The sequence below is a fragment of the Neoarius graeffei genome, chromosome 25 (genome assembly GCF_027579695.1).
Source record: "Neoarius graeffei isolate fNeoGra1 chromosome 25, fNeoGra1.pri, whole genome shotgun sequence".
Classification (NCBI taxonomy): domain Eukaryota; kingdom Metazoa; phylum Chordata; class Actinopteri; order Siluriformes; family Ariidae; genus Neoarius; species Neoarius graeffei.
Window position 1 is genome coordinate 20,342,574 of NC_083593.1, and position 23,570 is coordinate 20,366,143.

The following is a 23,570-nucleotide window of genomic DNA, read 5'->3' on the forward strand; positions in this document are numbered from 1 at the left end:
GCAAAGCACATAATGAAATCACAAAGTTCAGTTGCATGAACAAACCTCACGTGTCCTCCCTCCTTTAGTCATAAACAGCCTATCATGTCAATTGATTTTAATTACCTTTTTTAATAGGCTATTTTGCCAGGAGAAAAAAAGGTTGAATTTAACCACTTTATTTTTAATTTAAACACCTCACTGACTGCACAGTGTTTCCCACATATACTGTGTTTGTCGTTGATAGATAACGTGTGATTTACTGAGCAGTGCGAGCACAGCAAATGTCAATATGTGCAAGCAGAGCAGAGTACAATTGCCAGGATGCACGGACTTACGGATGCATGTGCAGGGGAGAGCGGGGAACGCAGACTGGCAAACAAATCCAAAACACTAGATGAACTCGAAGTCAAGGGACAGGCAGGGGTCGATCGATTGGCAGACAGAGTAATAAGGGCTAGACTAAAGAGCAATGAGAACGAGACAATAACGAGGGTTAAGAGCATGATAAGGCAGGCAGAATAACAAGGCTTGGTATGACGGGTAAGACACTGAACGATACTTCGCCTCAAGTGAGTGTGGAAGAGCGTGGGCTGATTAACCAGGAAATGAGTGACAGGTGTAATTAATAGACAGGCGATAGAGGGTGCTGTGATTCTTTGGTGTTGTAGTTCAGATTGGCCATGTTTGTAGTCTGACTGGAAGTGGTGCTCTCTATCGCGTTACTGACAACAATGAGATCCAAAATCGTACGAGGTAGAGCATTTATTGTGCTTCCAGGTATTGCGGCTTTTTCCACTGACTACTTGTAGCTACCACCACAAGTATATTTATGACCTGTGGTAGTTAGTGCTTGTTTTCTCACTCCACACTGTTTCTGTTGTTGTCATATATTGATGGTCCAAAATATGCTAGGACAAAAAAAAAAAAAACAAGAAAAAAAACCTAGTCCAAAAAAACCATGAACTAGAATAAACCCTTAGTGCAAAAACCATGAACTAGAAATAAACCCTTGTAGGTATCATACCGCCATCTTGTGTCAGAACTACAATTCCCAGGCAACTTCCGTGTGACCTACGTCACGCGTGGGCGGGATCACCTACGTCAGTCTGCCATGCACGCATAAATCCAAGCGGAAGCTCCACCATCTTCGTCTCTCACGTCTGGCTTCCGATGGATCTGGATGTATAAAGAGGCGCTCTCCACCCCAAAAAGACGTCTTCTTTCTTGCAAGATCCATCACTCAGCGCGATTTTGCTTCTTACCCTTGGCAAAGGTAAACTCTAGAGTCGCGCGATCTTTAAACTCAACCTGAGTTACAACCGGTTTACTTGCATTAGAAGTGACGTCACGACTGCAGCCCAGGCAGTCAAAAGTTAAGAAGCGATTGAATCCTTTTTAACTCAAAAGCGCTGTGCATCTTATTCTGATCAGAGACTTTTCCTCACGAACGCTGAGGTTCGGACCAAGAATCCTCTGCTTTCCACGGGAACCACCCAAGTGCTCCGCTGGACCCGAAAGTTTTCTCCGCCTCCATCACGAGCGGCTCACGTGCTCCCACGGCGAGGCCTGAAACTACACCGGCGAATAGTTCTTCATATCTTGCTAAAGGCAGGATTAAGTAAGATTTTGGCATTTGGGCATAATTAGGATAGTCTTAGGAATTTGCTTTTATTTGAAATAGTGTGAATTTAAACCCAGGTTTGTTACACTGTTAGACACGCAGCGTGTTGATTTATTTTTGTTCTATGTTCTCTCAATTGTTTAATAGATAGGCTGCGCATGCTTCTCTCTCTCTCTCTCTCTCTCTCTCTCTCTCGCTCTTATTCTGACTAACACTAATTTCTTTATCATACATTTTGACCTTATCAAGGTTTCAGTGAGTTTGGTAATGTTATGAGTGTGGAATCTTTTTGTTACTGAGAACACGTGCTCACCAGGCCTGACCAGGCCTGATACACTTTAGATAGCTTCCCTTTGTCTTTAGCCACACGTGCTCAGTAGGCCTCACCAGGCCTAACAAACACACTTTAGCTAGGCCATAGGGCCTTTCACAAACACACTAGCAACACAAGGCTAATCTAGGCCTCCACCACGTGTAGTTAGCTACACGAGGCTCAACACAGAGCTAATCCTTTGTTCTGTTTAGATAACATTCTTTTGTTTAGCTACCAACAAGCTAGGCCTCCACCACGTGTAGTTAGCAACACGAGGCTAAACACATGGTCAAGTCCTTCACACTCACTCTCTCTCTCACACACACACACACACACACCTACCTCACGGCTTGTATATATTGATTTATTGATTTATCTTTTTATCTTTGTATAATAAATTCATTTATTAAACAAACTGTTTATTTGTGTGAACAACAATATCTGAAGTCCCCAATTTTCTCAAAGAATTCAAAAAGGGTGCGTATGTTATGTAATATGGTAAGTGATCGTAATAATTTGAAATGTACCATAATTTAGCTGTTTGGTAACTTATTATTAAGCACCAGGATTAATGGTATGATTCACTAAATGATTCATTGAACGATTCACCAAATGATTCACTAAACGATTCATTGAATGATTCACTGAATGAGACTGATTCTATGGTATGATTCAATTCAAACGAGTCAAATTAAACGATTCAATGGGATTGATTCATTTTAATTATTAACCTTCAAAATTTAATGAGACTGATTTAACGAGATTGATCACTTAATTTCAATAATTAACTGATTGCACCCACACCCTTAGTGCAAAAACCATGAAATAGAAAAATGAGCTTGAGCAAACAACCATGAAACAGCGGCACAGAAACGGCTAGAAGCAAAGCAAGACGTTCTGGCAAAGTTCCTGTCTGAGAACGGCATTTTTATAACAGCAGAGAAAACCAGGACGAGAATGCAGGCATGAAGGAATTCCCGTTGTGGATTCAGATCGGTGCTGGCATGAGAGATTCGTAATCTCTGGAGTGGATGTCCAGAGCGAAGCATGACATCTTGTCACTGCCACTTGAAATGTTTTATTTTGTTCCATCTGTACCACCTATTGGATCCACTTAAAACACAGAGGACCAGTAAGGAATAGTCAGGTAAGTACCGGTATGCTGTATATAGTGACAACAGTCTAGAATTATGATCCATTGTGAGGGAACACAAAAGTGTATCCTAATTTTGTTATTTTTCATTAAACCCAAATAAAGCCCTATTATCTGTCAAAGTTTTGAAGCCACAACAATTTCACTAAATTTCCTCCAAGCCGGTGTGCAGGACTGATCAACAGTTACTGGAAACATTTAGTTGCAGTTATTGCTGCACAAGGGGGTCACACCAGATACTGAAAGCAAAGGTTCACATACTTTTGCCACTCACAGATATGTAATATTGGATCGTTTTCCTCAATAAATAAATGACCAAGTATAATATTTTTGTCTCATTTGTTTAACTGGGTTCTCTTTATCTACTTTTAGGACTTGTGTGAAAATCTGATGATGTTTTAGGTCATATTTATGCAGAAATATAGAAAATTCTAAAGGGTTCACAAACTTTCAAGCACCACTGTACATAAATCATTGAACCGTGAGGTGGATGGGCTACAACAGCAGAAGACCACATTGGGTTCTACACCTGTCAGTTGAAGATTAGGGAAAAAACAGAAAACAACTGGGTCTTCAGCTGTCTAGTTTGGGTGAATCTGTACCCAAGATAACCTCAAATTCTTGTTCTTGACTGACAAGGGTGGAACCTGATGTCTTCCTCTGCTGATGTAGCTAATAAACCTCAAGGTTTGATATGTTGTGCATTCAAAGATGCTTTTCTGTTCACCATGGTTGTGAAGAGTGCTTACTTGCTTATAAATTCTATAGACTATTGTGTCTGAAAATCACAGGAGAGCTGCATTTTATGAAATACTCAAACCAGCTCTTCTCAAACCAACATATGTGTCATGATCAGTATCACAGAGACCACATATTTTCTTCATTCTGATATTTGATGTGAACATTAACTAAAGCTCTTGGCCTATATCTGCATGATTTTATGCAATAGTCATGTGGCCACATGATTAGCTGATTAGATAACTGCATAAATATGATGCATTTGCAGGTGTTCCTAATAAAATGGATGGTGAGCGGATGTCGGTTTATCAACTTAATGCCACAAATTCTAATATGTGCATTGAATTTAAAATACAGTAACTAATGTTTGTGGTTGAAACTGTGTCACTGACCCAAAATTCACAGCGGCCTTCAAATATGGCTGCCATAGACTACAACACCCACCCTGCACCTAATCACTCATGCCCTGTGTCTGAAATTTCTCACTTGTTCACTACTCCCTATATAGGGAATTACTATACAGAGGACTATATAGTGAGCTCATTGGTAAAATGAAAAAAAAAAAAAAAACACTTTCGGACACTAGTCTGTCGCGCTAGTATTTTACTGTCGTACAATTAAAACGTGCCAGATCAGTTAGCTGGTGGGTTTTCAAAATAATAAATGCATGCATGTATTTTTGTGATGAATACATATTATACTGATCGTATTTCCAACATTAATCAAAGTACCTGCATCTTTCAGTTTTTTTTTTAAATCAAGGCTGAATATTTTCTTCTTTGCCGCTGCCTTTTATTAAATCAAATTTGAGACTTTTCATTTGATTTCTTTCAGCGCGACCGTAATGCATGATGGGATATATTGCTTTGGTTAGTGACCATCGTTGTATACTACTTTTTGTTATGCATTGTGGGATACTTTGAGTGCACTATATAGGGTATAAATAATCCTCAATAAGGTTTTGGACAGCACTACAAAATGGCGTCCCCACTATATAGTGCCCTATATAGTGAGTAGGGAGCGATTTCAGACACAGGGATAGTCGCTTGAGTTCTAATCATTTGCACCTGTTAACAATCATCACAGCTCACGATTTCACAATTCAACTCTCATCATTCATTGGAAAAGTGTACACTCAGTTCATGGTATCTGACTTTACCAAGCCTTTTGTTATTGCATTGCTCATTCTGGTTTGGACTTTGTTTGGACTTTGCTTTTTCACATTGCCTCTGATATTTGGTTTGTGACTTACCTGACCTTTTCCTGTTTTTTAATTCTACCTTTTGCCTCACGATTTGGATATGTTAACCAGTGTGGTCTTAATAAACACTCTTTTCTGCTTTTACATCAGTTTGTTGCTTGCATAGCTGACAGATGTTTGGGAATCATGTCAAAAGATTTGTAATTGCCTTGTGAAGAGTTTTCTCCAGGGGGAGTAAAACTCACCCTCCCACGTAGCAGAGATGTTCTAGATATATTTATCCTGCGTTCAATTCCCATTATCTCATGGTCATATTATGTGTTTAACCAAAGGAGGTTCGAGAGCAATTTGATGGATTTTTGTCAAAGTATGAAGCTGAGTATAAACTAATGAAACAGTAAGCGTAAGTTTACAAGTTTCTCTCATTCTTGAATGAGTCAAGCCTTTAGGTTTTTAGATTAATACCTACCTGATTTAGGAGCGTAATGGTATAAAACTTTACAAATTAAAATATATTTTTTTATACATCAGTGTCTGCTTCCAATTTGTTTACATTAAAGGAATACTCCAGCATTTTTTTCCTCCATTTGAGTATGAGAGACTAACATACAATAGTTTTGCCACATTTTAAATGTCTTGAGAAATTTAAAAACAAGAAGAAAACCTGGTTAGTCAGTACTTACTGATAATGGTAGCTTAAGGACAGTTATTAAATTCTTCAGTTCTACACTGTAGTGATAATGGACTTAGGATAAGTCAGACCAAAGCTGTTCTTGTATAGTTTTATCCAACTTTCCAACATTGGAACAATATAGTAAGCTTGTCTCTAAAGTTTTAGTGTGTATGCTGGTAACCAAAAATTTCTCCTCTTTGAAAAAGTTCTCTTCTCTCTAAAAGAACAAATTATGCAGATTTTAAGGAAGAAATACAGCACACATTTATAGGAAAATGAGGTGGTGTGATGCACCCTGAAGTTGCTGTCAACGTGTTTTCTTTTTATACCACAATTATTTTCCAATGGTTATTTTATTTTTTCCTTACAGAATGACAATTTTTAAACAGGTTATAGTTACCGTAAATGTTGTGGAATGTTAATGAGAAGTTCATAGCTTTTATCACTTGTTACTGTATAGCAGCTATAAACAATCATTTCCTCACCAGCCTTTCCTTTTTTCTCTCTTGAAGAATAAGACAAACAAATAGCAGCTTGTCACATCACAGATAAACAGTGCATTTGCTCTGTACTGGAGACTTTTCTATTTCAGGAAAACTTAGAGCTTTTCCTCTGTTACAAAGTATTGACACTAGGGCTGGGCGATATAGCAGAAAAAATGTAAAACAAAATGTTTCAATTCAGTTGATATTGATAACTTTAATGACCCTTTTAATAGGCTAACTACCAGGAGGGAAAAAAAGGTTGAATTCAATCACTTTATTTTTAAATTTAAAAGAGCTTACTTTTATCAACAGTTTCCTCATCCTCTGCACAATGATGTCCCACATAAACTTTATTTGGGCGGGCCACCCAGGATTATTAACAGCCACCCAAAGTATATTTGGCAACCTGTTTTAGCAAATAAATATGAAGAACAAGAATGTTTTGTGAGCAATAGATAAATAATGAACGCAATGTACTGTATTGCTAAAAGGAAGTGTGTTGTACTGGAATGATTGGCTGAACACATGAATGGAGAGCTATGCACCTTACGTGTTATTGTCAATGTGTTAGGGCTGGTGGAGGTATGGTGAAGTTAGGATCCAAAAACAGAACACAGACAGTAATACGATAAATAAGATGATTTAATACAGGGAAGAAAGGGTGTGACAAAAGATAAACAAACAGGATGAAAAACAAATAGCAAAAATAGTCTGGGCAAAACGAGAACAAACAACTTGACAAAAACATGACAGGCAAAGACAAAAATGCTAGTGCAAAAAAACAAACAAGAAAAGACCCTTAGTGCAAGAAACCATGAACCAGAAATAACCCTTAGTGCAAAAACCATGGACAAGAGAAAAATCGCTAGAGAGAAAAACCACGAGGAACAAGAGAGGCACAGAAATGACGAGAGAAGCAAATGAGATGTTCTGGCAAAAACAGTCTGAGAATGGCCTTTAAATAAGCAGCAGTGAAAACCAGGAAGTGAGTTCAGGGAGAAGGAATTCCTGTCCCGGATCGGCGCTGGCGTGAGAGATCCATAATCTCCGGAGTGGATGTCCAGGGCGGAGCATGACAGTACCCCCCCCCCCCCCCCCCCCCCTTCAACGAGCGCCTCCAGGCACTTTAGGAAGAGCATCGGGGTGTTGCCGATGGAAATCAGAGATGAGGGTTGGGTCCAAGATGAACCTGGCGGGGACCCAGCTTCTCTCCTTGGGACTGTAACCTTCCCAGCCCACCAGGTACTGGAGGCCTCTGCCTCGCCGCCGCACCTTCAGCAGTTTCTTGGTGGCGAGCAGTGGCGGCTGGTTGTCTTTCAAACAGGGGAGGCTGGTCGGTTACGATATTTCCAGATTTTAAAAGAAAAAACACATCAATTTTGCCCATACTCTTGCCTCTGATCTGGCTGATTGTTGGCAGGGTCACAAACTGTGAAATAACAGGTTCTTTTGGCCCATTAGCCTACTGTCCAATATACATGATGGTGGTGTTTGGGGGGTATATTTTAACATTTTATATTTTAAAATTGTGGCACGTGGCATGTTGTTTAAAAATTGATTATTATTGAAAGCAGCTCTTTGTCAGGAACCTCAGCAGTAACAGCAGAGTGTTCTGGAATAGGCACAAGCACTGACCTTGGGGAGCCAAACATAGAGCTGGGTGCCACACATTTCATTCAATGACACTTTCCCTATATTTTACTTATTTTGACTGAGAAATGTTTTATTGACAATTTTGATAACCCTTCACTTTTAATCCAGGTCTGTAGTGTGAAATGTTCTCGGCTATGTTTTTGTTTAAAAATGTTTTCCAAATTGTAGCTGTGTTTAATTCATATCCAGAGGAATATATATTCCAATATAATATACTCAGCATAAACATTTTAAATAGATTCTATATTTTTGGTCCATCCATGACATATTACTAAAGTAGCCTATTTATTGTTGTTGATGTGAGTCACTTGCTGTTAGCCAATTCACTTTCTCGTACCAGGAGAGCTGAAAGGAACGAGTATTATTCCCTACCTTTTTCACCAAGTCAGTTTGAGGCGTTGGTCTACCCTGCTCTTTAATTTTTATTTTTTCCTCGAAAGGAAGACTGGCAAATGGCTTCGCCAAAATTAAATCAACAATGCTAGGCATCCGTGCGCAGCTTTCTTGCTAGCTGACTAGCCCCCTCAAGTTCAGTCACTCAAATAAATGAAATTTCTGGAACTAAGATAGCAAACTTGACAACACTATATTTACACTTTATTTACAATGAAAATATATACAAACTAAAAAAGCTGGTAGAAACCGTATGTAATGAATGAAATCGAAATGTAAGCTGATCTCTTACAATACACCACACCACTTGCGAATCTGCATGGGACTGAACTGAAATTCACTGCTGCCTGTCTGTATTTGAAACGAGCTGTCAAAGAAAATATCCGGCCACTTTCACCAATCACCAGTCTCCTCGCGGAAAGCTTTGCCATGTCCCTCCCACTGTGAGGCTGGGAGTCCGTGGGTGGGCATTTTCGCAGTATTTGTCCAATAATCATCTTGCATTTTGATATTGAAGTGCATAGCTCCCAAATGCCATTGAAGTCCACTGAGGCTGGGCTGCATCGCATTGTCACGAGGGGGAAAAACTCACACACACACATTAGGCGAACTGGGGAAAGTTATAACGGAATGATTTTGCACTGTAGTTGGGTTGAGCACATATTTCTATGATTCTGGATCTGAAATAGCAATGTTATAAGGTCGGCTATAACATAAGCCTAGCGCAATTCATCCTACACGATGTTTGTCATTTTTAGAGGAGGCTGAGCCTCCCTCGTTGTCTTGGAGCAATCGCCCGTGGTGACGAGGCCTACACGGTCATCGATGAGCCTGGGAGGAGGAGGGGATTTGGAGGGTGGGTGTCATGGTCCTACCTGTGGGCTTCTCTCTTCAGGTAACATATCCACTCAGCATTACCGGCCACGCCCGCACTCACTTCCTCTTATTAACTTTCAGTGACTGTCATTGGCTGTTGCTGATCACCTGCTTCCCCCTGGGTGTATTTAAGCTGCAGTTCTCCCTAGCCTCAGTGTCAGATCGTCTGCAACTCTCAGCCTGATAACCTGCTCTGTGTTCCTACTACTCTGACTCCTGAAATTGTTCTGTTCCGTTTGACTCTGTCTGCTCTCCAGCCCCGGTACCCTGACCTGCCTTCTGTTCCAGTTGACTCTGTCTGCTCTCCAGCCCCGGTAACCTGATCTGCCTTCTGTCCCCTATCTTGCTACCTGATTTGTGACTCTGTGTTCCAGTTTGCTCTCTAACTCCTGCCTGCTGAGGGACTGCTCGCTTGGAGACTGCTTGAAACCCATGTTCTATCAGCCTACAGCCACAGCTCTCTGACTACGCCAGATCCCGTCAGATCTCAGAAGCTAAGCAGGGTCGGGCCCGGTCAGTACTTGGATAGGAGACCTCAGACGTCACCACCAGCCATCCCTGCCTCTGGACTTCACCCACACACATTCTCCCAACTCCCTTTTCCCCTATTATTAATAAACTGTGGTTTGAGCGCATTTGATCTCCTCTCCTGTCTGTTTCGTGACAGTGGGAGCAAAGAACTAGAGACCAGAAGTTTAAGCTGTGACACATGGAATGTGGGGTGGATGTGTCGCATGGTGAGTGGTAGTGCCAGTCTGACAGAACATGGGTCGATTACCTTTTTGACGAGGAAGGGTCCTAGGTACCTGGGAACCAGCTTGTGGCAGATGGCTTTTGGAGAGCATGACTCGTTGCCCCACACGGTAAGTGGGCACTTTAGAGTGGCGTTTGTTGGCCTGCTTCTTGGATGCTAGGGCGGAGCGAATGAGTTTTCTCTGGGCCAATGCCCACGTCCTCCTGCAGCAGCATATGAAGGTCTGGGCTGAGGGTACGGCGACCTCCTCCTCTTGGTTGGGGAAGAGTGGTGGTTGGTAACCTAGGGAGCACTGGAAGGGTGAGAGACCTGTGGCAGATGAAGGAAGAGTGTTATGAGCATACTCGATCCAGGGTAGGTACTTACTCCAAGAACTCGCATCCCTGGATGCCATGCACCTGAGTGCAACCTCCAAAGCCTGGTTCACCCGTTCTGCCTGGCCAATGGCCTGTGGGTGGAAGCCTGAGGTGAGACTACAGGTGGCCCCGATGAGTTTGCAGAAGGCCCTCCAGAACTGTGCAGTGAACTGAGGGCCCTGGTCAGAAACGATGTCGGTGGGTATTCCATGTAGGTGGAAGACGTGGTGGACGAGTAATTCTGCAGTTTCTTTGGCTGAGGGGAGCTTGGGCAAAGGAATAAAATGGACGGTCTTGGAGAAATGGTCAATGTGCATGTGTTGCCACCTGAGTTGGGGAGTCCTGTGACGAAGTCCAGGGAGATGTGAGTTGGGAGGGGTCTTAGCAAGCCGGCAGGGGGTCGATTTTTTGTCTTGTTCTGGGAGCATGTGTCGCAGGCTGCCACGAACTCCTGTACATCCTCCTTGATGGATGGCCACCAAAAGCGCTGCTGGATGAGTGCCAGGGTTCAGGCGGCTCCCGGATGACAGGCCAGCTTGGAGCCATGACCCCACTGCAGCACCTGGGTTTGCACAGGACAGGGAACAAACAGATGGTTAGGAGGAATGTTGTTGGGGTTACCTTCACCAGGGTGCTGCTCCAGGGCCTTCTGCACGAGTGTCTCAACCTCTAGAATGGCGGCTCCCACCGGGCAGCGTGGAGGGAGGATGGTCTCGGGTGGCTTGGACTCCTCTTGGTGGAAGGAGAACATCCTAGACAGGGAGTCAGGTTTGCTGTTCTTGGAGCCTGAGCGGTAGGAGAGCGTGAAGTTGAACCGAGAGAAGAAGAGAGACCACCAGGCTTGATGGAAGTTAAAGCATTTGGCAGACTTGAGATACTCCAGATTCTTATGGTTGGTCCAGACTAGGAAGGGGAGCTCCGACCCCTTGAGCCAGTGCCTCCACTCCTCCAAGGCTAGTTTAACAGCCAGTAGTTCTCAGTCGCCGATGTGTAATTCCGTTTGGCTGGGGATAGCCGGTGGGAGAAGGAGCATGGGTGGACCTTGTCACTGGCCCTCTGGGATAGTATAGCTCCGACCCCTGACTCGGAAGCGTTGACCTCGACAATAAACTGCTTGGTAGGATCGGGTATGGTGAGAATGGGTGCTGTGGTAAACCTGTGCTTGAGTGTGGAAAAGGCTTTCTCTGCTTCCTCCCCCCCCCCCCACTTGAATTGGGTCTTGGTCGAGGTCAGGGCTAAGAAAGGTCCGGCCACCATGTTGAAGTTGCGAATGAAGCGCCTGTAGAAGTTGGCGAATCCTAGGAAGCGCTGGAGCTCTCATCTCGAAGATGGGGTGGGCCAATTGGCAACTGCCTCGAGCTTGAGGGGGTCCATCTGGATCCTTGCCGGGGAGATGATGAATTCCAGAAACGAGACAGAGCTCTGGTGAAATTCACTCTTTTCCGACTTGACGAACAACTTGTTCTTTAGCAGGCACTGGAGGACCTGCCGGATGTGACCCTGATGTTCCTCCAGGGAAGGGGAGAAGATCAGGATGCCATCCAGGTACACGAAAGCAAAGTCCCTTAAGACATCGTTAACGAGTGCCTGGAAGACCGCAGGCATGTCGGTCAGGCCGAAAGGGACCACAAGGTACTCGTAGTGGCCAGTGGTGGTGTTAAAGGCCGTCTTCCACTCATCCCCCTCCGTGATCCTGACGAGATGGTATGCATTGCATAGATCTAGCTTGGTGAATACCTTGGCTCCCTGGAGTAGTTCAAAGGCCGTGGTCATGAGCGGTAGTGGGTAGCGGTTCTTGACCGTGATGGCGTTGAGATCATGATAGTCAATGCAGGGGCGGAGCAACTTGTCCTTTTCCATGAAGAAGAATCCCGCCCCTGCTGGGGAAGAGGAAGGATGGATGATCCCAGCTGCCAAAGATTCGGAGATGCACTTCTCCATGGCTTGCCTTTCGACGGGAGAGAGAGAGTAGAGTCGTCCTTTGGGTGGCGCTGTCCCGGGATCGATTCCACAGTCATAGGGTGTGTGAGGAGGGAGGGACACTGCTCAGGTCTTGCTGAAAACAAGTTTGAGATCCAGATATGTGACCCCTCACCGAATCCAGGGACACATGTCGGCCGAAACGAATCCGAAATAATCGCAAAAGAAGCATTTTTTTTAGAAATTTGTGATTTTTGTTTTTTCCATCATGTGCAAGTTGAGATCTTGAAGAATGCAATCAGTATTTCAGATAATAGATTGTTTTGTTGGAAAAGCATGCATTTTTTGTTGCAAATTGTCTCATTTTTGTCAGGACTGTAGCCTGCTGGGGGGTGTGGGTAAATTACCATATGGGCCATTCACATGATGATTGAAGTCTTTTGTTGTTTTTTTTCGCGAATCAGCTGTATGATCCGAGTTGAGTGCATGGCTACTTAACCTGCATACAGGCGTGTGATTTCACTATGGAATGAGCAAGCTAAACAGAGCGCAGAGGAGCTGAAACACCGCGAAGCAAACAGACACACGATATTTACATCGGAGATAACCATTTCTAGCAAAAAAAAACGCAACCTTGTTTTCCAGATTGAATGGAATACTTGAATGATCGGATGATACACGGACCGTTCTAGGATTACATTCCATCGGAGGCATTGGTGTGTGCAAGGCGCTGTTTCTCTTTCTGATGGGGTGAGTTTATTAATCTAAGGCTGTGTGGTTATTTTTGCATGTAACGGAGAGTGTTGTGGTTTGGTTAAGCCTAGGTCACAACCGGATGTACGATTTTTTGGCCGTGCGATTTTTGGCGTTTCCCAAATCGCTGCGTTTTTTTTTTTGTTCACGGAGAAAGACGCGCGTTGGCCGTAAGTTTGTCTTGCAACCTGAAAAAAACGTAAGCGCCCATAGGGTTTGTTTGACATGACAAAGAACCTCTGCGGCCGGTCTGCGGCTCGAAAATCAGCGCATCACACGCGCGCTCTCATGCGTTTCATGCGCACTCTCGTGCGTTTCTTGCGTTTTTTGCATGTAGACCGGCCGTAGGAGCACGTACCGTACGTCCGGTTGTGACCGAGGCTTTACATGAAACTAGTGTTGTGTTAGTTGTGTCATCATTGTGCTATCTTTCTTTCTTACGGTGTGAGTAATTTTTCAACCACAAAACGTTAAAGTATACTTTAGGACTTATTTTTGCACTTCATAATTGTTTTGGGCATACTTTGCATGGAAGGAAAATTGACGTGGTGATCTTTGTTTACATGAAAGTAGTATCGTGCTAGCTAGTAGGGGGTAGGGCTTTCCTTAATGTCATGCAAATGAGCACCATTATGTGCCCGCCCTACACCCAGAGTAGCTGAGATGGAAAACTTTGAGGGTGATTTTCTCCCTTTTCTGTTTTAAGAAGTATACACTTTCAAAAGGCCACACATTCTTCAAATATTGTCAGATCTCCACATGGAAGGCATCATTGGAAAGCTTAGAAACTGTACTTTCTGAAACTGTCAATAACTCAAAATGCCCCCGGGCAGACATGTGTCCCTGGATTCTGTTTTCTGACACATATTCCAAAGCCACGTGAGAGAGGTTGGGGAACTCGCTGGCTGAAGGCTGTGGTGGTTTGGCGGGAGGCAGAGCAGAGTTCAGACAGGAAGCTAGGCAGGACTGGCTCCAGCCTAGGATGGTGTTGTCAGCCCAGTTAAGGTGGGGGTTGTGCTGCATTAACCATGGTAATCCTAGGATGATGGGTACATGGGGGTTGTTCATGATGTGAAGCTGGATGGTTTCTGAGTGGTTACCAGAAATCCTTAGGGTGAGCGGGGTGGTAAGGTGGGTGATGCTGGTCGTCACAGATATTGATGACAGGAAGTAACAGATGATTAGCAGGGGACTGGTTCTGAGCGTTGCCCACCAGGGCCACTGGTGGGCTCGTCCTTTTAGCGGGCAGGCTCGGCAGATGTGTCCCAGCTGACCGCAGTAGAAGCAGGCCCCCGTTCTCCTCTGGTGATGTTGTTCCTCCGCTGACACCCAAACCCGGTCTACCTGCATGGGTTCGACGGACACGGCGGGAGGTGGAGAGGTGGGGAGTCTGAGGCGGTTCTTATTTCTCCTCCATTGCTGGATCCAAGCATTGATGCGGTTGGCGAGGTCCATGAGGCTAGAGAGGTCTGACGGCAGTTCCCACGATACCAACTCGTCCTTGATGGCATCGGACAAGCCGTGCAGGAACACATCAATCTGGGCGTTCTCGTTCCAACTGCATGAAGCTGCCAACATCCGGAACTCGATGGCGTAATCTGAGGTAGACCGGGACCCCTGCTGCAGCTCCATGAGCTCTCTGGCCGCCTCCTGGCCGGACAGAGAGCAGTCGAAAGTTTGCATCATCTCCTCGGAGAAATCCTTGAAACTGGAACAAAAGGGTTCATTGGCATCCCAGACTACAGTTCCCCACTCTCTGGCCTTGCTAGTGAGGAGCGTTATTGTATATGCTACCCAGGAGTGTTCTGTGGGGAAGGCCAGAGGTTGCAGTTCTAGGATCAACAAACATTGAGACAAAAACGACCTGCAAGTACCTGGTTCTCCATTGTAGGGCTGAGGTGCTGGAAGTCTCAGTTCGTGGAGAAAGGTGGTGGCAGGAGCTGAAGTAGGAGACGGCTGAGCAGGGGTAGGCATGGCTTGACAGCGCTGCATCTGTGTGGTGAGAAGGTTGAGTGCATTGGACAGGGTGGCAAGGTTCTGGATAATTTGTTGTAGGTCTTGTTGGTGGGTCCCAAGGAGAGTCCCTGGCTGCTGGATGGCTGTTCTCAGATGGGCGAGTTCCGCTGGATCCATGTTGGCCAGAACGTACTGTTAGGGCTGGTGGAGGTATGGTGAAGTTAGGATCCAAAAACAGAACACAGATAGTAATCCAATAAATAAGATGATTTAATACAGGGAAGAAAGGGTGTGGCAAAAAAAACAAATAGCAAAAATGGTGTGGATGAAAAACAAACAGCAAAAATAGTCCGGGCAAAATGAAAACAAACAACTTGACAAAAACATGAGACAGGCAAAGACAAAAACGCTAGCGCAAAAAACCATAAACAAGAAAAGACCCTTAGTGCAAGAAACCATGAACCAGAAAAAGCCCTTAGTGCAAAAACCATGAACCAGATATAACCCTTACTGCAAAAAACCAAGAACCAGAAAAAGGCTAGTGCAAAAACCATGGACAAGAGAAAATCGCGAGAGAAAAACCATGAGGAACAAGAGAGGCACAGAAACAACTAGAGAAGCAAATGAGACGTCCTGGCAAAAACAGAGTCTGAGAATGGCCTTTAAATAAGCAGCAGTGAAAATCAGGAAGTGAGTTCAGGGGAGAAGGAATTCCTGTCCCGGATCGGTGCTGGCGTGAGAGATCCATAATCTCCGGAGTGGATGTCTGGGGCGGAGCATGACACAATGTTACCATGACATCATGGAGCGCTTGAGTCCAGTCAGCACATTTAGCTTTTTAATAGTGCTTTATTTCTCATCTCATCTCATTATCTCTAGCCGCTTTATCCTGTTCTACAGGGTCGCAGGCAAGCTGGAGCCTATCCCAGCTGACTATGGGTGAAAGGCGGGGTACACCCTGGACAAGTCACCAGGTCATCACAGGGCCGACACATAGACACAGACAACCATTCACACTCACACTTACGGTCAATTTATAGTCACCAGTTAACCTAACCTGCATGTCTTTGGACTGTGGGGGAAACCGGAGCACCTGGAGGAAACCCACACGGACAACATGCAAACTCCGCACAGGAAGGCCCTCGCCGGCCACGGGGCTCAAACCCGGACCTTCTTGCTGTGAGGCGACAGCGCTAACTACTACACCACCGTGCTGCCCATAATAATAATAATAATAATAATAATCCGCGTGGGTTTCCTCCGGGTGCTCCGGTTTCCCCCACATTCCAAAGACATGCAGGTTAGGTTAACTGGTGACTCTAAATTGACCCTAGGTGTGAATGTGAGTGTGAATGGTTGTCTGTGTCTATGTGTCAGCCCTGTGATGACCTGGCGACTTGTCCAGGGTGTACCCCGCCTCTCGCCTGTAGTCAGCTGGGATAGGCTCCAGCTTGCCTGCGACCCTGTAGAACAGGATAAAGCGGCTAGAGATAATGAGATGAGATAATAATAATAATAATACACAGTGGTGTGTATTGGGGTGGTATGTAAGGTGCTGAAATGAATTTATGTGCATATATGTGCATTTAGAAAGATAAGAGCAGTGGCTGTTCAGCATCCTGATGGCTTGTGGGAAGAAGCTGCTATTGAAGCGGGTGGTCCGGATGGTGATGCTCCAGTAACATTTACTGGAGGGCAGGAGGGGGAAGAGGGCACAGGCAGTGTGGTTGACATCCATAATGACAGACTCAGCACTTCTCCGACACTAGGTGGAGTAAATGGATTGAAATTGAGGGAGTTCAGTGTCAATAATTTTAAATGCCTTCTTAATAGTCCTTTGCAGCAGTTTGAGGTCCTGGACAGTCAGGTTTCCTCTCCACATCATGACGCTACATGCTGTTATGCTCTTGATGGTGTAGCAACAGAAATTCACCAGGGTGTTAGTTTCCACCCCAAAGCTCTTTAGCCTCCTTAGAGAGAAGTAAAAAATAATTTAACTTCGGAATTTTAAATTGCAGTTATCAAAAATGTTTCATTGTAATTTGTAGTGAAATGTTTAGGATATTATCCCAACAATGCTTATAGAGTTTCATTTAGTAATGTTTATGCCGTTACTAGTAAATAAAGTTATATCTAATCTAATCTAATCTAATCTAATCTAATCTAATCTAAATCAAAAGTGCAAAGCAACACTGCCAAAGGGCTGGAACATTCCTGGTCTTTTCTATTAGGGCTGTTTCACAATCATGGTTGTCTTTTTTAATAACACCAACTAACTCATGCAACTAGGTGCAGTATATACATGCTGGAGTTTCTGATATTTTACAGGGACACACCGGCCCGACCTACAGTAGTAAGTTCTTATGCATATGTTTGTAAGAGTCAAATGTGGGCTCATTTTTGACCTTGTGGTCATTTCTTTTAATTCTGCTTTAATTATTACACTTAGATTTTACTGATTAAATTCAGAATTGTATTTATAATTGTATATATAATTTTGACCCTGTGTTGATTTCAGAAAACCCAAAGAAAATTAAAACTTGTGCACCAAATTCTATTGTTTTTTTTAAAGATGTATGCTGTACATTCTGCCACAGAAAAAGAACAGTTCAAAGAAATTACTGAAAGCCCAAGTATTGCCATGACATTCATATCCAAGATGACATTTATGTCACTGTATGTAAACTTCTGACCATGGGCCCCGCCAGAAATTTTGGGCCCCATGAAAGATTAGAATTTTGGGCCCCCCAACTTTGCCCACCCTCGTCACAATTGCACTGTTGTCATTATTTGACTTTTGATAACCCATGGACCTTGAGTTTGTGACTTTGTTATTACATTTTATGTATTAACCTACCAGGGACTAGATGAAAACTGGTCAGTGACTAATTCTGGTGCATTTACAATCACAAATGAAAATTCAAGATTTTGCCACATGCCTTCTTGTGCTAGGACAATTGGTAGTGAAATGTGTGATGTGACTGCTAAGCAACACTTTAATCTAGCAAACTATTAGCAACACTTTAATCTAGCAAACTGTATATGGCGCTCGCTCATTAAAAACTTCAATCCTAAAGCATTTATGGGTTGTATTGCTGCTTACCTCCTTCTCCAAAGGGGGGTTCAGTGGTTTGGTAGGGCGGAGGTCCCCCTGAGGCTGAATCTGTGCATATTTAGGGCACCCCATTAGTTATGAAACTGGTTATTAGCACTAGTTATTAGCACCAGCATAACGTAATATTTCATCTTGTTTGTCACACAAGTCAGTTCAGTTATTAAAATGGAAAAAATGTCACTGTACAAACTGTAAAAGTGTTCTCTTGATAGGCTAATCCAACCACGTTCATACTGTTCATTTACCATTTGCTAATATTTTGAACACACACGTGAGCGATAGCTACCTTTCTTTGGGAAAAACTGAGTGACCAGTTGCCTGCCTCTCCGGACCCTCTAAGCTTTCAGCTGCCTTTCTTTACGTTTTTGACAGCCACTCTTCATATTTAGCGATCATAGACTGTATGCACACTCCACCGCTGGCTGGCTGGCTGCTGCACCGCGACACAGCAGCAAGTAGCGTTGCACTGATCAGCACACAGATTTAACGCATTGCGCTTCTACCAGAACTGGACTGTACCATTTCGCAAAAGGGGGAGGGTTAAATGACAATATGTTGAAGAACTCAAGAAATAGACAACCTTGTTCAATTAGCTCATTTTACCAGATGGAATATTGCATTGTTGTTATTTCAAAAGTCTTATTAAAATCATTAAAAGCATATTATCAGCCCCTTAAAGGGCCCCATGGCAGTGCTGGGCCCCTAGAATTGTTCTAACCTTTCCCCCCCCGGCGGCACCCATGCTTCGGACCACAACTGTAGGTCCAGGACTTTCCACCCACAACTGAGGCCTGAGTTAATGAGTAACTGACAGAGGAACACTGTCTCTGAACTGGAGGGGGGCAGGGGTGATTAATTGCAAAACTACAATGCCTATGACCTTTTTTGAGAACATTATGATTCTGTTCAACAAGTTTATTGACTAGGCTTGGTTTCATCACAAGCCTGTTTGCACAAGCCACATATCTGAAAAACCAAAGATTATGAATAAGATTCTTAATTGAACCGAATTTGAATTTCATTGAAATTACAGTTATAGTGGATATTACAGTCTACACATCCCTGCAAAAATGGCAGGTTTTTGTGAAGTAAAAGAATGACACTAAGATAAATTACATCAGATTTCACCTTTAATATGAAACTGCAAAGTATAGAAATTAAGTGAAAAGAAACAGAAACCTTTTAGCAAAAAAAAAAAACACACACACACACACACACACCTTTTGATTTTATTACACCATTCAGTATTATTGGCTAAGAGTCTCTCAGCATGGCACATCTTGACTTGGCAATATTTTCCCATTCTTGCAAAAACATTCTACATCGGTCACTTTGTAAGGGAATTTCCTGTGCACAGCCTCAGGTCACTCCACAGATTTTTAGTTGGATTCAGGTCTCGACTCTGGCTAAACCATCCAAAAATTTTGATCTTCTTTTGGTTAAGTCATTCCTTTGTTGATTTAGATGTCTGTTTTGGGTTATTATTGTGCTGAAAGGTGAAATTAATTTTCATATTCAGCTTTCTATTAGACACCTGAATGTTTTGCACTAAAATCGACTGGTATTTGTAGCTATTCATGATTCCCTCCACCTTCCCTTCTTCTGGCTGAAGAAAAACAGCCCTAAAGGATGATGCTACCACCACTATACTTCACCATGGTTATGGTGTTCTTTTGGTGATGTGCTTTTTTTTGTGCCAAAAATATCTTTTGAAATTAATATACCTTTTTATTATTACATATCAGAATGCTGCTGATACTCTTTGACCTGTCTTCCTGAATTTGAACTTGCAAAGCACCACTGATTTCCTCATTAGAAGCATCTGATGATTCGCTGCTGAAATCATTTCCCAGATGCGGAGAATCATTTTTCCTAGGCTCATACAGATATCTGGTTTCTCTGCTGTCCATACTGACTTGAAAATAACTCTTTCATTTGACTAAATCCAGGCTAACAAGTATGTTTACATGAGCTATACTTAACTTCCGGTACCTGGCTATCAGTGATTTGATGTCACCTCCTGGGGTCCATATTGGCTGCCTATGTGCAATAAAGCTTGACGTGCTTTTGGACAGACTTTTAAGCACTTAAAGCTACTTATGATAGCTAATCAGGTGGATGCACTTTTGTGCATTACTATAATTAGGGCTTGCACTATCAATATCAATCATGTTTAAATGTTGTACCAGTACCCTCCCCTGCCTCTCTTCTGTACCCTACATCTGAAGGAATAAAAAGCTACATCCACTGTAGTTGGAAGTTTCCACTGTCTGCATTATTGTGCTTTCCGCCATGCCAAGGGCTGCATCTCAAATCAAAAACTCTGACCTTACATTCAAAAATATTTATTAATGTAGAAAATCCAGCCTTGCGATAACCTGGCAACTTGTACCCCACCTCTCGTCCATAGTCAGCTGGGATAGGCTCCAGCTTGCCTGCAACCCTGTAGAAAAGGATAAGCGGCTACAGATAATGGATGGATGGATGAATGGACTGGGACAAAAGACAGAGCTTTCTGTAGGTTCAAATGCTACATGAGAGGTTTTCAAACATAAACAGTAATAGGAAAAGAAGTTTGTGTTCATACACAATAATGGTTTGATTAGTAAATAAGTATAAGTATAATAAAATACAAAAAAAAAATTTAGTTTCTCTTGTCACCCGATTTGTAGATCAAACCCCTAGTTTGGGAACCCCTGTCCTAGGCAGTGAGCTATATGGGACTTCCAAGCAAAATGGCAGCTCTTTGAGAGGGTCTTACCAATAAATCAAAGCACAAATGATGATCTTTTTCAGGAGACACTGCTTGTCAGAGCTTAATCAGTTTTGTAAAATTACAACCCCAATTCCAAAAAAGTTGGGACAAAGTACAAATTGTAAATAAAAACAGAATGCAATTAATTTACAAATCTCAAAAAACTGATATTGTATTCAAAATAGAACATAGACAACATATCAAATGTTGAAAGTGAGACATTTTGAAATTTCATGCCAAAATATTGGCTCATTTGAAATTTCATGACAGCAACACATCTCAAAAAAATTGGGACAGGGGCAATAAGAGGCTGGAAAAGTTAAAGATACAAAAAAGGAACAGCTGGAGGGCCAACTTGCAGCTCATTAGGTCAATTGGCAATAGATCATTAACATGACTGGGTATAAAAAGAGCATCTTGGAGTGGCAGCAGCTCTCAGAAGTAAAGATGGGAAGAGGATCAACAATCCCCCTAATTCTGCGCTGACAAATAGTGGAGCAATATCAGAAAGGAGTTTGACAGTGTAAAATTGCAAAGAGCTTGAACATATCATCATCAGTCCCCAGATGTTTACAGACTGTTGTAAAGAGAAAAGGGGATGTCTCACAGTGGTAAACATGGCCTTGTCCCAACTGTTTTGAGATGTGTTGTTGTCATGAAATTTAAAATCACCTAATTTTTCTCTTTAAATGATACATCTTCTCAGTTTAAACATTTGATATGTCATCTATGTTCTATTCTGAATAAAATATGGAATTTTGAAACTTCCACATCATTGCATTCCGTTTTTATTTACAATTTGTACTTTGTCCCAACTTTTTTGGAATCAGGGTTGTACACGGGATGGCTGTAATTATTAGCCAAGCATAGTGTGACAACATCAGCAACTGAGCCTTCCATTTTGTTAACAGCCCTGCCAACTAGCTGGATATGTTTCAAGGGGATTAAAAAAAAAAAGAATTTGCCATTGGCATCGTATAATTTATGATGTGTGGTTCTGGAGGCATGTGCAGTGTTGTTGCATCACAGATCCAGGGTCCCCAGTTCAAACCTGAGCTCTGTTAACTATTTGAGTGGACTTTCTCACTATGGGTTTCCTCCCACTTTCCAAGCGCAAGCAGGAAGGAGGATTGACTACACTAAATTGCCTGTAGGTGTAAATGAGTATGTGAACATGTGTCTGCAAGGTGCACTGTGATGAACTGGCTTCCCACTGGGGGTGAATTCTCTTTGTGCTTAGAATGCATGGGATAAGTTCCAAATCCTCCATTGATGTTGATAAAGCAGTTGTAGGTTTAACTAATGAATTGATTTTTTTATATTTCATTGAAATATATTATACTGATAATTGGCATATCTGTAACCAGTGCATAGATGGGTCTTTAACTTGATTAAATTCATCATGTGATTGGAAGCTAGACACAAAGTTTAGGTGAGAATTGCAGTTTTAAAAAGCGCATTCCAAAAATGTCACAGCACATGATAACGAGCCTGGACTGACAGTAATGGTGGTTATATCATTCATGCAATAGTGTCTGTCATAGCTCAGTTTCTTTGGTCCTATGTTTTGGCTATTGTTCTTTCTTTTCCTTGAAACAGTCTCGGTGCTTGCCAGCAAGGTGATGATGGAGGGCTGCCCACTTGGCCAGTTCCCCTGTGGGAATACAAGTGTGTGCTTACCACAGGTTCTCCAATGCAATGGTCACAGGGACTGCAAGAATGGAGCAGATGAGGAGCATTGTGGTGAGTGTGCACATGATAATACAAAGGTTCATAGAGTGAATCAGGTCACTTGTCTTAATATCTTTAATATGACTGCAACAGGTGGTGCAGTGGTTAGCACTCTCACCTCACAAAACAAGGTCCCAAGTTCAAATCTCATGGCCAGCGGGGGCCTTTCTGTGTGGACTTTGCATGTTCTCTCTGTGCCTGCATAGGTTTCCTCCCACAGTCCAAAGACATGCAGATTAGCTCAAATGGCTACTCTAAATTTCCCATAAGTGTGAATGGTTGTTTGTCTCTGTGTTAGCCCTGCAATAGGATGGTGACCTGCCCAGGTGTAGCCCAGTGCTGTTGCTTTTTTTTTTTTTAGGTGAGAAATATTTTATCATAGGATAAAGGTGATTGATCTGAATAATTTTCTTTTTGTATCCGGTTTCCCCCACAATCCAAAGACATGCGGTTAGGTTAATATAGGACGGCCTTGGACTGAGGTGCCCTTGAGCGAGGCACCTAACTCCCAACTGCTCCCCGGGCGCTGTTAGCATGGCTGCCCACTGCTCTGGGTATGTGTGTGTGCTCATTGCTCACGTGTGTGTGCATGTGTGTGTTCACTGCTTCAGATGGGTTAAATGCAGAGAGGAAATTTCACAAGTGTGTGATGAATAAAGCTGTTCTTTCTTTCTTTCTTTCTTTCTTTCTTTCTTTAAAAAAAGCGAGATACTGTTGTTCATGAAAATCCGAGGAGATAAGCAGTTTCAGAAATACTCAAGACCTGCCATCTGGCACCAATAACTATACCAGTGAGAACTTACTGAGATTAAAAATGTTCTGATGTTTGATGTAAACATTGACCTGTATCTGCATTATTTTATACACTGTGTTGCTGATTGAATAAATGCATGCACAGGTATACAGGTGTTCCCAACCAAGTGACTGATGAAGAAAGTGAGTGAAATTATCAAATTATATTTTCTTCAGGGGGCGACATGGTGGTGTAGTGGTTAGCGCTGTCGCCTCACAGCAAGAAGGTCCGGGTTTGAGCCCTGTGGCCGGCGAGGGCCTTTCTGTGCGGAGTTTGCATGTTCTCCCTGTGTCTGCGTGGGTTTCCTCCAGGTGCTCCGGTTTCCCCCACAGTCCAAAGACATGCAGGT

General features: G+C 43.0%; 1 protein-coding gene across 4 annotated transcripts in view; it reads left to right on the top strand.

Annotated features, from left to right (window-relative positions):
• Positions 1-23,570, top strand: part of rxfp2a (relaxin family peptide receptor 2a) — a 202,894-nt gene that overhangs the window by 35,625 nt on the left and 143,699 nt on the right. For all 4 annotated transcript variants that reach the window (XM_060909647.1, XM_060909646.1, XM_060909649.1 and 1 more), the window contains one exon: positions 22,297-22,440. In XM_060909647.1, the coding sequence (XP_060765630.1) occupies positions 22,297-22,440 (144 nt within the window). The remainder of the gene's footprint in view (positions 1-22,296; positions 22,441-23,570) is intronic.